General features: G+C 42.4%; 3 protein-coding genes across 5 annotated transcripts in view; 1 reads left to right on the top strand and 2 right to left on the bottom strand.

The window, feature by feature from the left end:
- The window catches only part of setd5 (SET domain containing 5), a 40,236-nt gene extending 33,201 nt beyond the window's left edge, over positions 1 to 7,035 (bottom strand). For all 3 annotated transcript variants that reach the window (XR_009704809.1, XM_061219904.1, XM_061219903.1), the window contains exon 1: positions 6,590 to 7,035. The gene's annotated coding sequence lies outside the window, so the exon portion shown is untranslated. The remainder of the gene's footprint in view (positions 1 to 6,589) is intronic.
- A 2,574-nt stretch (positions 7,036 to 9,609) lies between these two features.
- si:dkey-19e4.5 (UBA_like_SF and PTH2 domain-containing protein) lies at positions 9,610 to 14,041 on the bottom strand. The gene is made up of 7 exons (XM_061219806.1): positions 13,722 to 14,041; positions 12,890 to 13,000; positions 12,579 to 12,650; positions 12,410 to 12,484; positions 11,862 to 11,959; positions 11,428 to 11,542; positions 9,610 to 11,222 (listed from the first exon to the last, which is right to left on the bottom strand). Exons 2-7 carry the CDS (start codon positions 12,995 to 12,997, stop codon positions 11,136 to 11,138), a joined length of 555 nt encoding a protein of 184 aa, XP_061075790.1. The 5' UTR covers positions 12,998 to 13,000; positions 13,722 to 14,041; the 3' UTR covers positions 9,610 to 11,135.
- Positions 14,042 to 14,378: 337 nt separating this feature from the next.
- The window catches only part of LOC133109514 (dynein regulatory complex subunit 2-like), a 4,005-nt gene continuing 3,383 nt past the window's right edge, over positions 14,379 to 15,000 (top strand). Inside the window, exon 1 of the mRNA XM_061218844.1 lies at positions 14,379 to 14,429. The gene's annotated coding sequence lies outside the window, so the exon portion shown is untranslated. The remainder of the gene's footprint in view (positions 14,430 to 15,000) is intronic.

The raw sequence follows: 15,000 nt of genomic DNA, 5'->3' as shown, positions 1-15,000 counted from the left end.
TCCAAAGCGAGCGTTTCGCAAGCCCGGGAAGCAACAAACACATCTGCTGTGTGACGCCGCTGTTTTTCACGGTGTCCACAAACACGGGTTTGTTAAAAAAAAAAAAGGGAACAGAACTGCAGTTTGAAATGGGAAGAACAATAAATGGGACTGGCTTCTTATAACAGAGAAAGGGGGCTCAGAAAGGGCCTATTCTACATATCACAGACATGTACGTGTACGTGTAGGCGCATACGTGCATTTGCAAATGCATGTTTCTGTGCCTCACAGTAGTAGAGCCAATTACTAGTGCTGATGAAAGGAGAGCACCTTTCACCCCTTTTCTAAAGCGGTATCCAGGGTGAATGAAATCACCAAGTTGTGTTCCTCTGCCTCCTCTCCCCCCCCCCACCCCGCACGCTCCCATGAGCCTCTGCGCCCCACAGCACAAACACACAGTAGACCCCTGCAACAAGAGCGCCTGGGTGCAGAGTCCGTCCTGTGGAAACACCTTGCTTTATTGGAGAAGCTCCAGGGCCCCTCGGCCAATCAGCGAGCAGCAGGGAGGCAGGCGTCACGAAGACTTGTTTTAACCCCATTGTGCGAGGGGAAGCCAGCGGCACACAGCAGCTGCTGGGTAAGACAGCCGCGCACGCGCTCAGACGCGCGCTCACACAGACACACGCGCACGTACAGACACACACATACACCAAACACACACATGCACACATACGGACACGCATACATACAGAGACATACAGACACACACACACAAAAAACACATATGCACACAAACAGATATGCCCACATACAGACACATCCACACACACACACACACCCACATACACATACACATACACATATATACAAGCACACAGACACGTACGCATACAGACAGACAAGCACACACACACAACACACAGAAACAGACACACACATAGATATATACAAGCACAGACACGGACACGGACACACACACACACACACACACACACACAAACACGTACACACGCACACATACAGACAGATACGCACACACACACACATATATATATATATATATATACACACAAGCATAGACACGCACACACATACACAAGCACACAAACACGTACACACGCACACATACAGACAGACACGCACACACACACACACAGACACACACGCACACGCACACGCACATACAGAAACAGAAACACACACACAGACACAGACACACACACACACACTCTCTCTTATTACGGAGGCAGATGAAAGGGCTGAGTCCTGGCCAGCCGGGGCAGGGTGATGCAGCCACAGTTAGAGCTGAGAGTCGGCGACAGAAATAACAGGCAGGAGGCGGTGCACTCCAGGCTCTGACACAGACCGTGCGAGCACTATCAAGCCGGAACACACCAAGAGGTTCACGCACAAACACGTCATCCCTACCGAGCTGTCGGGAGACCATCCAACTACATACTGCTATTACTTTTTTTGGTGCGTGGGGGGGCGGGGGGGGGGGGTAGCGATGTTGATTAAGCATGTAAAAAAGATTATGGCTTGATTTCAAATGCTCGGTACAGGGAATTGTTGTGGATTTGCCCTGTCCGCAGCAAGAGAAACTGCTGCCGTCGAGTAGGTGCATGGGAGGAATCTGAACAGGCGTGTAATTGGAGAAAAGATGGGGTTGTTTTTTCCATTCAGTGTTAAAGCATTCCCCCACTATCCGCCACCCCCCCTCCCCCCAATGCAGTCAACGCTTCGCTGGAATCCTGCCCTTCTCCTGGAGCTGGGCCAGCATCCTGTTCCTCACACACAGCGTGCATCGCAAACATCTCCACATTCAGAGAGTACGGTGGGTCAAAGTTTCTTTCTTTCATGCCTCTTTCTCTCTCTCACACACACACACACACACTCTCACCCACACGTGGTCATACATATATTCACTCATACACATGGACAACCACTCACTCTTGCGCTCGCAGAGAACTGCTCAAGCATGTGTATGCCCATGCAAACATGAAGAAAATAAGGCTAAATTAAGAAAGACCGACAATTCTCAATGTGTACATTCGTTAAAGGTTTGTGTCGTTCAATTTCAGGTATGCGTGTGCATATACATGCCTGCTACAATGTGTGCACGTACGTGCCTGCTTCAATCTGCGCTGTGTGTCTGTGTGTGTGTGTGTGTGTGTGTGTGTGTGCGCGCAGGCTTTCAAGTACGCAGCTATCCATTCTGCAAAATGTTATCACATGACAGACTAACCTTTCCGTCTAAGCATTCCTTCAGATCTCCCAAAGTTTCAGAAAGGACAGAGGCCCTCTTTGGGGGAAATTCTACACACTTCACAGCCAGCATTCAAAAACAAGTCTTACAGGACAGAGAAATGCAACCTGAAGCGATAACATTACACGTCTTCAATATGGAATTACAGGACAACGCCATACTGACAAGAATACAAATTAAATGTGATATGTGGTAGGTTTTAATCAAGCACCTAAATCACAAAGCGTGCATTCCAGCCTCCTTCTAAGTGACTAGTAAAATCCTCCCTGCTTTTTCCCCTCTTTGAAACCATCTTAAGCCCTGATGGAGTCTGAAACTGAAAGACATCGCTGACATACATTGCTTGACTTCCACTGTTTGGAACTCGAGAAGGAATTTGGTCCGAAAACAAATCCAAGCTGACTGAGTCTTGCGTTTAGGAAATGCTGGATTTGGGTTGGGGTGGGGGGGGGGACTTACGATATTATGATGTCCAGGACAGTTTTGGGTAATGGTTCACAATTGAGAGCATGTTAATGCGTGAAATTAAACACCCAGGCATATTCAAATTACCAGAGTTGGAACTATGATTGAACATTCATGAAAAGCAATCCTGCAAATGAAAGAACACGTGGGTAACCATTAACAACTTAACATTAACAACAGCCTAAAACCTGAACTGTTTGCTTATTCCTTGAAACACGGACTGCGGAGTTGCCTAGACTTCACCTTGGAGGAGAGGTGGAATTTTATATAGACTGAAAACAAGGATGGAACATTTAGACATTGGCTTGGCATGAAAGTTTGGCATTTTAACAAACGACACTAGTCTGTATGTACAGTAGACTAGTCAATGTCTACATGTTGTACTCCAAAAAACAAGGGTATTGGAGGCAGAGGGAGCAAAGGGGGGAACGGGGGGAATATTTCTAATTGTAAAGAGAGAGCCAAACTCCAGCAGCTATTAAAAGACATGAATATATATTTGGAGAATGCAGGTCCTAGCCAATCAAGCGCAGCTCTACGAAAACCACAGCAGCTCAGACACGAAGGGACTTCTTACTGCATAGTTAACAGGCAAAGCATTTCAGTACTGCAGCTGCAGCTCCCCCCCCCCCCCCCCCCCACCCCCGTCCTTGGACACCCTCTATAGCGTTCGCAGGCCATTTCAATTCTTGAAACTAGAAGGCTAGTTTTTCCTGCTTTGCCTACTATCAGTCAATATGACTGAAGCTGATCTGCCCCTTAAAAGACTGCAGACTGCTTCTGCCATTTTCTGGTTGAGCAATCTTTTGATCCAGGAGTGAATTATTGTTATATCCTGCTCCCAGTGGAAATCCCCAGTTTCCAGGTAACCAAAGGAGTTTGCTGAGAGTGTAAGAATGCATTACTGTCACACTGACGAGACCAGTACCTACTACCTCAGAGGTTGTGCAACGGCAAAATGACCACAGAAATCCATTCCTGAGCATAGCAACACACATAATAATAGCTTTAATCATAGCTGTATTTGTCTAGCACCTTTCATATAGAAGGCAGCTCAAAGTCGAATACATCCTCAAAGGGAAGACCATAGCCCATGGTGCCCAAAAGGTATATCCACCAATCTAAGCTCTAAATAGAAATCGTGTTTTTCAGCCTCACACAAATATTACATGCAAACTAACATTCCCACTAAAGGAGAGTCCACTGCTACAGGAGAGAAATGTATTCACGGTGTCACATCGCCTGCTTAAGATCTTTTTACGATATGCCAAGACACAATTATGCTTGCTAGCTACAATGAAACTGGTAGTAATACCACAAATATAAAAAAAATACATTCACTTGATTATCACGGCGAGTCGAACCAAACCTAACAAAAGCGCATTAAATACTCAAATATTCATCTAGACTACGTCTATCGTAAGGACATTTGACGGTCAACAAAAATGAAGAAAAATTACAAACGTTTTGTCTCTATGCCGCACTTTAAAAAGCTTCCCATGACACACAAGAACATTGAATCTGCGTATGGGACAAGGAGGGAAAGTCGTTTTCTACAGAGGCCATTTTTGTTAAGTACAGCCATAACAGTTGTGAGGAAGAGATTTTTGTCTGCTTTGTTCCTTACTATCGCATCTCTCATATATTCTGAGGAATAGGGGAAGAAATTGAGCCATGCGACGGGAACTATAACGTGACATCTCCTTTCTTATGAAACTGTACTTTCATTTCTGCGGTGACGATACACTGGCTTGCAAACTGGCTTGCAAACACCCTCGCGCGCATCCGGTCGCTAGGCTAGGCCTGCGCACTGAACCAGCGCCGCAGACGGCTACAAAACTGCTACAGGAGAAGGCGAACTTGTTCACCTCCTTTTACAGCAGCAGGCCAGCAACACAACTCAAGTAAACCAACGGAACAGGGCTGCGTGTATCGGCTAGAGACAACTGAATTTCGCAGGCATTATTTCAGACACCTATTGTCTTACGCAAACGGCGAAATATGTGGGTCCTACCAGAACCTAATTCGACTGAAACGGCGTATGACAGATATACAAAACCGAATACATTATCTATTACTTTACTTATCCAACAAATCCATAACTACCTGGCCATATTTATCAGATGGCAATAGGCCTGCAGTGCCTTCAGATGACTGTTCCAATACGGACATGTAGTTAAAATACTAGAGCTATTTGATTGATGTCTGGGAAAATTCATCCAGAATTATTGACCAAATTCATCTTACAACTTGGTCCAATCCTGTGACGAGAGAGAACTTTCTCCTAGCTAGTCTCAATCCCCCAGATATTCCACAAAACAGCCCAAAATTAGGCCCATGTGCCAAAAATTACCAAATGAAGTCGACGAGTGTTTCACTTTGGTTTTTATTGGTTAAAGAAACAAGCCTTGCCAGTATGCAGTGTAGTTACAGAGCATCTAGTTTGTTGGACACTCAACGCTACTTACAATGTTGCCAAACGTAAATGTGTGGCTAACATTTGATATCATACTGTTTGTGATCGTGATAGCTCCACTGCGACTATTTTGTAAATTATCTACAACTAGCTGTTCATTGCCTAAATTCCACTCTGTCTCTCGTTTCGTCTCACTTGTTGTTGAAATAAAAATGGAGGCTAAAAAAGGAAACGCGAGCTCCCCTCACAAATACCACCCATTTCTCCTCATCGCTTCTGAGGTTGGGGGGGTTGGTGAAGGGGGGGGGGGGATGAGAAAAGCAAGTCACAGCTTTGAGCTATCTAGCTAGCTGAGAAAGAGAAAGTTCAAGTACCGTTCTTAACAGCCATGTCAATAAAGGAATACCATTTAACATTAAAAATGCAAGTTTAAATGCACATGTGATTGTAAATAATGTTCTGTCAAAAGCAGATCTCAGATTTTAAGACAATGGGGCAAGATATATGAAATTAAGTAGAATTTCAACAACAAAAAATGTATAGCAAATATTATCCAGCTAGCCAACTGTTAGCATAGTTTTGATAATATGCAGTATCTAACTAGTTATATTCCGAATGGGGATGCAAGAGAAACTCCTTACCTGGATCATGTCCAAAAAGTTCAACGTTATTTAGCTGCCATGCTTCTTTTTAAAAACCAGAACCTTTACGATTGTTCCTTTAATAATCATGAAATCAATATGGCTTTCAGCAGGGAAACGCTCCCTTGCTAGCTATTAAGTTAGCTATCATGCTATCTTGCTAAATGCTAGCTCAGACGTTGGTAGCTAGCTAACTAGCTACTTGTCCAATGTCATATTGTTTGCTAGTTGATTCAACCAAACGACCAGAAATATTTTGGCTAACTAACATCGGTTAACTATACCATCGGCCTTGCACTGCATATGATGTAGTCTTGCCTTTATAAGTTTACTAGCCTGTATCTGTTAAGGCATGGGACTTGGCACACAGCTAGCTAGCTAACTAAATAGCTAGAAGAACTACAGTTAGCTAGTCACCTTTAGTAGATGCCTTGATGAAAAGTATTTACATGTATTTCACCCCATGTTGTACAATTTCAGTTAAGTACACGTCAACAGCATTGATGCACTTTGAGATTACAGGTAACACAAAAACCATGGAAGCTAGGAAGCTACATTGTTTACATTACCAGAATTACTGTGCATTACACGAGGACATAACCAAATACAATTATTCAGGCAGTTTGTATGTGAAATTGTCAGCAAAACATAAAGTATTGAGCCAGGAATACATCTACACAAGGAAACACAACAAATATAATTATGCACAGTGAATTTGTGCTAGTTACATGGCATGTAACGTAGGTGATATAAAACTATAGGGTAACTAGACATTTAAAAATAAAAACAGCATAAATGTATTTCTGAATAACATAAACTTACCTAGTAGGACATTTCACCCCAGTTCAAATCGAAATGCCTCTTCTTGGGATTTCAGATCCACTATTAATCCAACATCGAGGCGAATCACAAAAGTAGGCCTCCTCTTCGGACCTCGGTGTTTCCTGCAAGCCGTGAGCTCAAAGGAAGCTCCCTTTGCAGGGTACCCACTGGACTTCTCAGTGCCCCTTACGCAAGGTATTTAACTTTTATTCCCTGTCCTGACGTGGACACATTACTTCCCCAGTAAGTCAATCTGCAACTCCCGTTGCTTAAATTCGTTTATTATGGTGTTTTATATTATTTACAATCGGTGTTTATAAAGGGAGATGTGCAGCTCTATGTGTTACAAGGCTCTGAATCTCAGGTCCTCAACATTCGCAGTGGCGCCCATCCCCCTCCTAACCGGCATCGACCGCGGGTCTCAGCGAAACTGACACACAACCACGCCACGGGGTTTCCCAGGCTTTACAGCAGGGGCTCAAGAGTAGGATGGTTTTGCGGGTGAGTCCCGCCTCTCTTTCACGACTGGCAAATGAATTGTCACTCAACATAGAAAATAAGGGCAAAGACTAGCAATTGGACAGTTACGGCGCCGATTTTTTTCATTACTTGTCCACCTAAAGAGGGCGGGTCGCTGCTTTAAGGAGGGGTGGCAGAAACTAGCTTGGAACCCCAGCTCTTTAGGCAGTGTGGCATTCTCAGGAGTGAAGTCGAGAAGCGGTGATGCGGATTTAGGAAAGCAATCAAAAGCAAAAACGTGGATCAGATCAACAGATTGGGAAAACTGGTCACGTTACTAATACACAAGCCGTGGAATTATGAACTCTTTACTAGGGGACTATAATATTGGTTCAATTCAACTTTTTAAAATCGGTTTATTTATAGAAGTAGTGCAAAAGGAAAACCCTGCGTTGCGTTATACTGACACCATAGCCAGCCATAGCAACACGGGGTCTCCGGGGCCTTAAACCAGGGACTACGCCATAGAGGTAGGGTCAGCCCCACCTAAACAGTACTGTGAATGGAAGAGGAGGTGTCGATCTAGAGGGATCTAGCAAAAGATTGGACAGGATAAATGACTACCTCTTTCTGGGTATTCTATTACAAGTTTCTCCCTCGAGCAGATTGTGTGGTGCGAATTTCGTGCACCCAGTGGAGTGCCATGTTAATGGCTCTCCGTATAGACTTAAAAAGAAAATGTATATATACCTATTTATAGGAAACATTCATTTTCCTCAATCTTGGTCAGTAAAATTGCTTCCTTATTTGCAGAGCACGGGTACAAAGGGACGACCAGTGGATTGGTTTAAACGCGCGACTTCCGAACAGTCTCGAGCGCTTAGGCTAGCTACGTTTCAGGCTGATTATCTTATTGTCTGAGCGTGAATGAAGGGGAAAACGCTCAAATGCGATTGGCTAACTTCCTCTGTCATAGGTCTCGAGGGAAAGAGGATTGGCTATGCAGTCATCTTTAACGTCATTTGTTGCAGCGACTTGATAAGAACGCGAAGCTACCTTGTAACAGTTTGCACCAGCATATGGAAGGGATACAACGTCGCAAGCCTGTTGAGAATTCGAAGGAAGACAACGTTTCTATGCAGTTTATTTGATTTTCGATATTTCACGATGTATTAAACGTATACGGCTGATTTCTGTGGTACTGGAATTGCACAAATGAGAATCATACCGCGAGAATCGTAGCCTACAGCGGTAGTTTGGTAATTTGGTTATGTAGAAGTGTGCTTTCCCCATATAAAGCTGTTTTGTAATGACAAGTGTTTACATATAGCTAGTCTGCCATTAAATGTTGTCTTAAGTATAGTTTTACAGACTAACCATATTTGTAGTAGTGGCTTAGTTACGCCGAGATCGAGAGCTTTGTGTCTCTGACTGGAGTGCCGTGTATTCACACTAACGCAGTATCCGACCGCCCCTTAAAATACGTGGCTGCACCTTAACCATAATCACGTGGATAAACTTGCTCCACCAAGAAGTTAGTTACTGAATACGTAGCCATTTTACGCAAACGACGGAGTAAAAAAACCCGTCTGCTCCCCGTTGTAAAGTATCTTTAAACATTCCCATGTTTGACGTTTTCATCTGGACGTTGAATTTCAAAATTAACTACTGTTTATATAAATGCATTTAACCGACAATCGTTTTCTAGGATTTCAGGGACCAAATAAGCCATGTCGAAATGCTGGGGAGGGGAGCGAATACCCCGTGCCTATGACGTAATTGGAACAAGGTTTATTTCCATCGCTAGCTTCAGAAATCAGTGATATGATTCATTGAACGAGGATAGTTTAAGGTATGTAAAGTGCCTCTTGAGACATGCTGATAAGCACATAAACGTGGACTACATTTTCTGGAGCGGTTTATTTTTTCGATTGCAGCTTGCATAATTATAGTTTTGTCTCAACATAAAAAAAAAATTGGTGATGGATTTGCACGGTTATTCAAGTTGGAAGTTCTGTTTCTATTTTGGCTGCTAGAACCAAGAGACGCAGGCCATTTCCTTTTGAGGAATGTTCTAGGCAAGTATTCTGTTGTAATAACAGGATAACCTTTGTTCCAAGGCCTAGGCGGAGCACGTGATTAAATCTATTATATGGGACCCCTTTCCAAGTATCCAAGCAACCGCGCCAAAGCGAGGCTCCGTTCACAATACCCCTATTGTACCAACAGTGAACAGGCTACATACCGATGTAGCCAGGTCACATGGTGCACACAAGCAAGCAAGCTAGCCAGTCCCTGGAATTCGGAATACGTTTCCCTTTTACCCAGACGTAATATGGCGTCCGAACGGTTGTTTTGCATTTTCTGTCCACTATTTAATTCTGAACATTTAAATGCAAATTAATGTTTTAAAGACACATAGGTGGCTATAGCTACATCAAGGAACGTAACCATCATTTTCCAGAGTTCAATGTATATCATAATGGTTCTGAAATAAAATGGGAGGTGTCAAGACTTGAATAACGTGACTGAAAATATGACAAAAGGCAAAATAGCAGCCATATAGTCTCTGACGCTATAGGTCAGGAATTGGAAACCAAACATTTATTAATGGAAAAAATATATTCCATTCACTCCCGATTAAACAAATTGTCACACGTTACACTAGTTCATTTTTCCAATAATTTGCAACCAAAACTTCTGTATCTTTAAAAAAATATCCTGTCGTGCGTGTAGCACTTGTATATTGTAGAATAACCTATTACTTTTTTGCCCATTAAAATTGTCACATAAACACACGGACAAAAGATAAATTAAACTTGCATTTTGTATGTGAGCTACTCATTTACAACTCCAGGAAGTACTCCAATCACTTGATTGTATACAACTTTGTAAAAACACAAGAGTGTAACGCATGTATGCCAGACACCACATGGGCTCATGCAGTGAGGTTTCAAGAAATGACAGGATGACTGCAGTGCTTTGTCATCAAAACAATGTCTTCCACTTACATCAAGATTATGTGAAGTTACACATCTGTTCTATAAATGGAAAAAAATGACAGCAATTTCAACAGCCCCACCGGTTATATGCAATAACTGAACATGTTTGTGGTGTCAGATAGGTTTCCAAAGCACAAGCATTTGCAAGGTTTCAGATGCAGAAATAAAATGCAGTGTTAATGCAAACCTTACGTCCAAGAACTGTAAAGGACAAAATGTAACTTTTCCTCCCCCAAACAAAATGTAATTGGCTTCCACTAAGACTAACAGGATACTGAGAACTGGACATTAAGACTCTGTACTTTAAAGGATGGTCATCAACATGCGTCATCATTTAATTATTTTTCCATTCTGCGTTCTTTACTGTAAAATTAACGGGGAGATAAAAGTTCCTACTTTAGGGGCGACATGGCTCAGGCAGTAAGAGCAGTCGTCTGGCAGTTGGAGGGTTGCCAGTTCAATCCCCTGCCCAGGCTGTGTCGAAGTGTCCCTGAGCAAGACACCTAACCCCCAAGTGCTCCTGACGAGCTGGTCGGCGCCTTGCATGGCAGCCAATTGCCGTCGGTGTGTGAGTGTGTGTATGAATGGGTGAATGAGAAGCATCAATTGTACAGCGCTTTGGATAAAGGCGCTATATAAATGCTAACCATTTACCTTTAAATGTGTCAGAATTGTTATCTTTGAATAACATTAAACTACTGTGATTAAACAATCAGCAATGTACTGGGAGCTATTATTTCTCAGTCTGCTAAGCAGTATTTTGGGAACATGGTCTGAGATATTGTTCTCAACGTCTTAACATTTAATATAATGATTATTTTGTGCTTCTTTCTTGCCACAATATTTGGCTTCTTCTGTCTCTTATACTTTTTTTTCCTGATAATATGCAGCCACCCTGGTTGGTTTGTAGAATCAGTCCTTCCTCATGAGTCAGGCTGGCGTCCTTTCCTTGTACCTCCAGTCGATGGCTCAGAAAGGGAACAAAATAAAAATGGCTGTGTGTCTACGTTTGCGAGTAGACACCCTCCGCCGTAACTAGATTCTGCCCTCTGCTGGTCGGTCTGTAGCACTGCACATCCTGGCTCTCAGAGCAGTTTCAGGCTCCCCGTCACATTGTTAACCATCTCCTCCTCCCCGATAATGGCCAGAACGGTTCGTGACCCAGCCTCCACCTACCCAGGATGACAACAACAGTTATGCACTCATATGTAAACTTTAACACTGTTCACTTTGGAAAATGACCAATGACTAACATTGGTAGTATATATATCATTGGTATATCTGTTTAACACCACAGAAACTTGGGACAAAAATGTCTTAAACTGTATTAAAACCAAGCCCTTGTTATTGAAAGAAAACAGCTGAGATGGAGCCTACCTGAGTCCTACCAGCATCCTGCACCAGGTACGTGGGCAGATTGAGACTCATGGCCAGAGCCTGTAGCTCCAGAAGATGAGCCATGTTAGTGCCCTGAAGCACCACCTTCTTTGCCCTATACAAAGAAAACACTGTGACAAGGATGTTACATCAATCAATGGGGGGGTGAAAAAAACCAAATGGGGGGGGGGGGGGGGGGGGGACCAAACATTTTTTGAATAAAAAAATAATTTGATCAAAAAAAAAGAAAAGACTACAGTCACAATAAATAGGTCCAAATTATGAACCAGTCGTGTGCACGTTCATGTAATACATCCAGCTATATAATGGGGAAACTATTACGGTAATGTGATTAAAGGTGGACAATCTGGCGTTGTGACTGCTGGTCGGTGACCAGCTGCCTAATTTGCGCCCCAATAGAAATTGGCACTCACCCAGCTTGGTCCCACTTCCAGGCCATCTCTCTCCAGCTGTTCTTCTCCTGTAGAGCCTGGTACAGCCCCACTGCACCATGCCCCACCTGAGCAGCCACCTGCACAGAGTACGGATCAGGAACTCAGATGTGCCGGCAGCTGAAAGAAGGCAATGTCCACGCGGTATAGTGACCCTTACCCATGTAGTTATACCTGGGAGCCGCCAGGCCCACGCAATGATAAAGTAAATGCAGGCCAGACAGACACAGCGAGCTGGGCCAAATCTGTATTGTGGCTGTGCGTGTTTGCCTTGGACAGTTCAGCAGTGCATTATGGGGTGGAATTATTCATTGCATCAAGCAGAAAAAGCAACTGGGCTCCATTTAAAATTATTGTGCAACCCTCAGCCGCCTGCTGTTATAGAAGACATAAAAGAACAAACTAGGCAGATATAAATAGGCTTAAATGTGGAATATGCAACTTTATCAAGGAACACCTGGTTCCTTTCATTTTTGTATTTTTTTCATCACTTGTCAGATAAAATATTTTGTCTGACAAATATTACCAACCTTCCCCACCCCCATAGACAGGTCCATGTTCACCACAAACACCATCTTGAACATCAGATCCTCATCACCTTCATACTGGAAAAAAAAAAGGGGGGGGGGGTAATTTAGACTCAGGACAAGTCATAACCTCACAATAAATACACCGCGTGAATATGGGAGACGACAGCACCTCGTTTTCCAACTTGTTGAAGTAATACATGGCAGCTTCCTCAGCGGATACATTCCTGGTGTGCAGCAATGCCTAGGAACACAGGCCTATATTTGAAAGCTGACATTAACCTCACAGGGATGGTGCAATAAGACAGCTGGAGTGTGTAGATTTTTACTGCAGAAATACTGCTCTATGCACTTTTCAGTATTAACAATAAGACCAGAGCTTAAATCAAACATGTGAGGTGGTACAACTGACTGCAATCATTACATCTTGACACTCCAGATGCTCCAAATAACAAAGAGCCAGTGCAGCTGAAGGTCAGGTACCTGTTTAGCAGCCTCTTCGGGAATGTCCAACTCCCGTAGCTGCTGAAGGTAGACAGGGTTCACCTCCTGGCTGCCTGAATCTGGGGCGGATCCTTCTGATGGCTCCATTGCCTTTATTGTATAATAGACACAGACAAGGCCGGTCAAGCATGCTGGTCACACGCAGTTTAATTGGAAAGCGCAAGACTTCAAGCACATTTCAACAATTTCAGGTTTCCTATATGTTCTATCGATGCACTTGCACATCCCACTTCACAGAACCAATCATTGTATTAAATAAATACATAACACTACTACATCCTACAACTACTACTACTACTACTACTACTACTACTAATAATAATAATAATAATAATAACAATATCATATCGATACTTTTTAAAAGTAGTATGCAATTAAATAAACTTAACTGAAGTCCCAAAGGTTCAAATGGAACACTAATTTCCCGTATAAAACAAGTTTTACACAACTTCTTGTTTTAACATAAGAATAATCCTGGCTAAAAATAATAGAGAACAGGTCAAGTGCAATGCAAAGTATGTTCGTTATCTGACAACTATTTAGATAAGTCACACAAACATAGCAATAGTGAGTGTTTCCTTGCAACATTAGCAAGCAAATGCTAACGATTAGGTAGCTAAGCTACATCATGAGCGATTAAGCTGAGCAGATAAATGCCACTTTTAACTTTTAAACGTTATCTAGCTAGTTTCCCACAACACCACGTATTCATATAAACAACACAATCACTTAGTTTGCTATGACAAAAAACATATACACCCCCTTAAACTTCATTTTAGTTCGCATCAGCTAGCCCGCCACTCCTACTAACCTGTTAACACTGCGTAGCTTGTCCCGAACTTAGCTAGCTAGCCAGCCACAAACTGTACAGAACTGGAAAGTGCTATTAGCTAAGTAACTAGCCTATTTGTATTTTTCCTTTCTCTCTCCAATGTGTTACTTCAGTGTTACGATAAAATCCACAATGACTGCAGAAAATATAATTATAAAGACAAGCCACACAAAACCATTTTGTTCATGGTTGCCACCCGCTGATCGCTAGCGGATACACACTCGCGTGGGGCGTAATTTTTGAGCTTGGTCCGTCATAGAACTGGACCCGTGTTACAAAACTGCTACAAAACGTCAGTACCCGACTTGTACGGTCTCTCTCCTCACCCCTACAGAACAACTCCAACTATCAATGGGTTACAGAAATAAATAAAATAAAACTGTTAACATTAAAATGAACTAATTATCTTAGTTACAATTCATCAGGGGATTCTTCAAAAATATTATTGTAAAACTAAGCTTCTGACTTAATCGACTGTTTTCTGACTATTTTAATCGACATTAGAAGCGAATCTAATTCAATGAAAAAAGATGTAAAGACGTTTAATGGGCCCATTACATTTTTATTCTGCGGTGACGTAATGTGGAAACAAGTCCGTGCACGTGTGACCTTACGTCATAACAACGGACACAAATACAAATACAAATACTGTTATGACCGTTGTAATCCAGTTTCTCGGCAAATCGGGTAAGTAGAATAATACTATTAAAATATATACGGATATTAAAATGATATTCTGTGCAGTAACACTGCCTTCTGCTGTAGCCTGACGTTAGACAGCAAACAAACGTTAATTAACTTTTAACAACACATTTTAGCCTAAAGTTAAAGGGCTTTACTTACAAAGTCACAAATCTAGAGGGGAATATATGTATTCAAAATGCATTTCAAGCATTGATGCATTTCAAGCATTAATTGTAACACACAGCTAGTATCAACACCAACACCATGGTAATTTAGCTCAGAATATACTGGTATTAGCTGAGCAAAATAATTCCCAATGAGCTTAGCTTATTGACATCTATTTGACAATATGATAAATAATTAATAAATATTGATTGTACAATTCATCACATTCTTAATATTTGCCTTGAAAGACATTGGTGCCAAAGGAAAAGCAGAGGACTGAAAACAGAGATATTCCACATTGCCAGCTTACCATAAGCAAAGAGAAGTAGGGAACCATGGAAAAGAAAAAGAATAAAGGCAAGGGAAAGACAGATGAAGGGAGGGAAATTTGTATGACGCAGAAAGCTTT

The sequence above is a fragment of the Conger conger genome, chromosome 14 (assembly GCF_963514075.1).
Source record: "Conger conger chromosome 14, fConCon1.1, whole genome shotgun sequence".
Lineage (NCBI taxonomy): Eukaryota > Metazoa > Chordata > Actinopteri > Anguilliformes > Congridae > Conger > Conger conger.
This window is presented reverse-complemented; position numbering and strand designations above follow the sequence as displayed.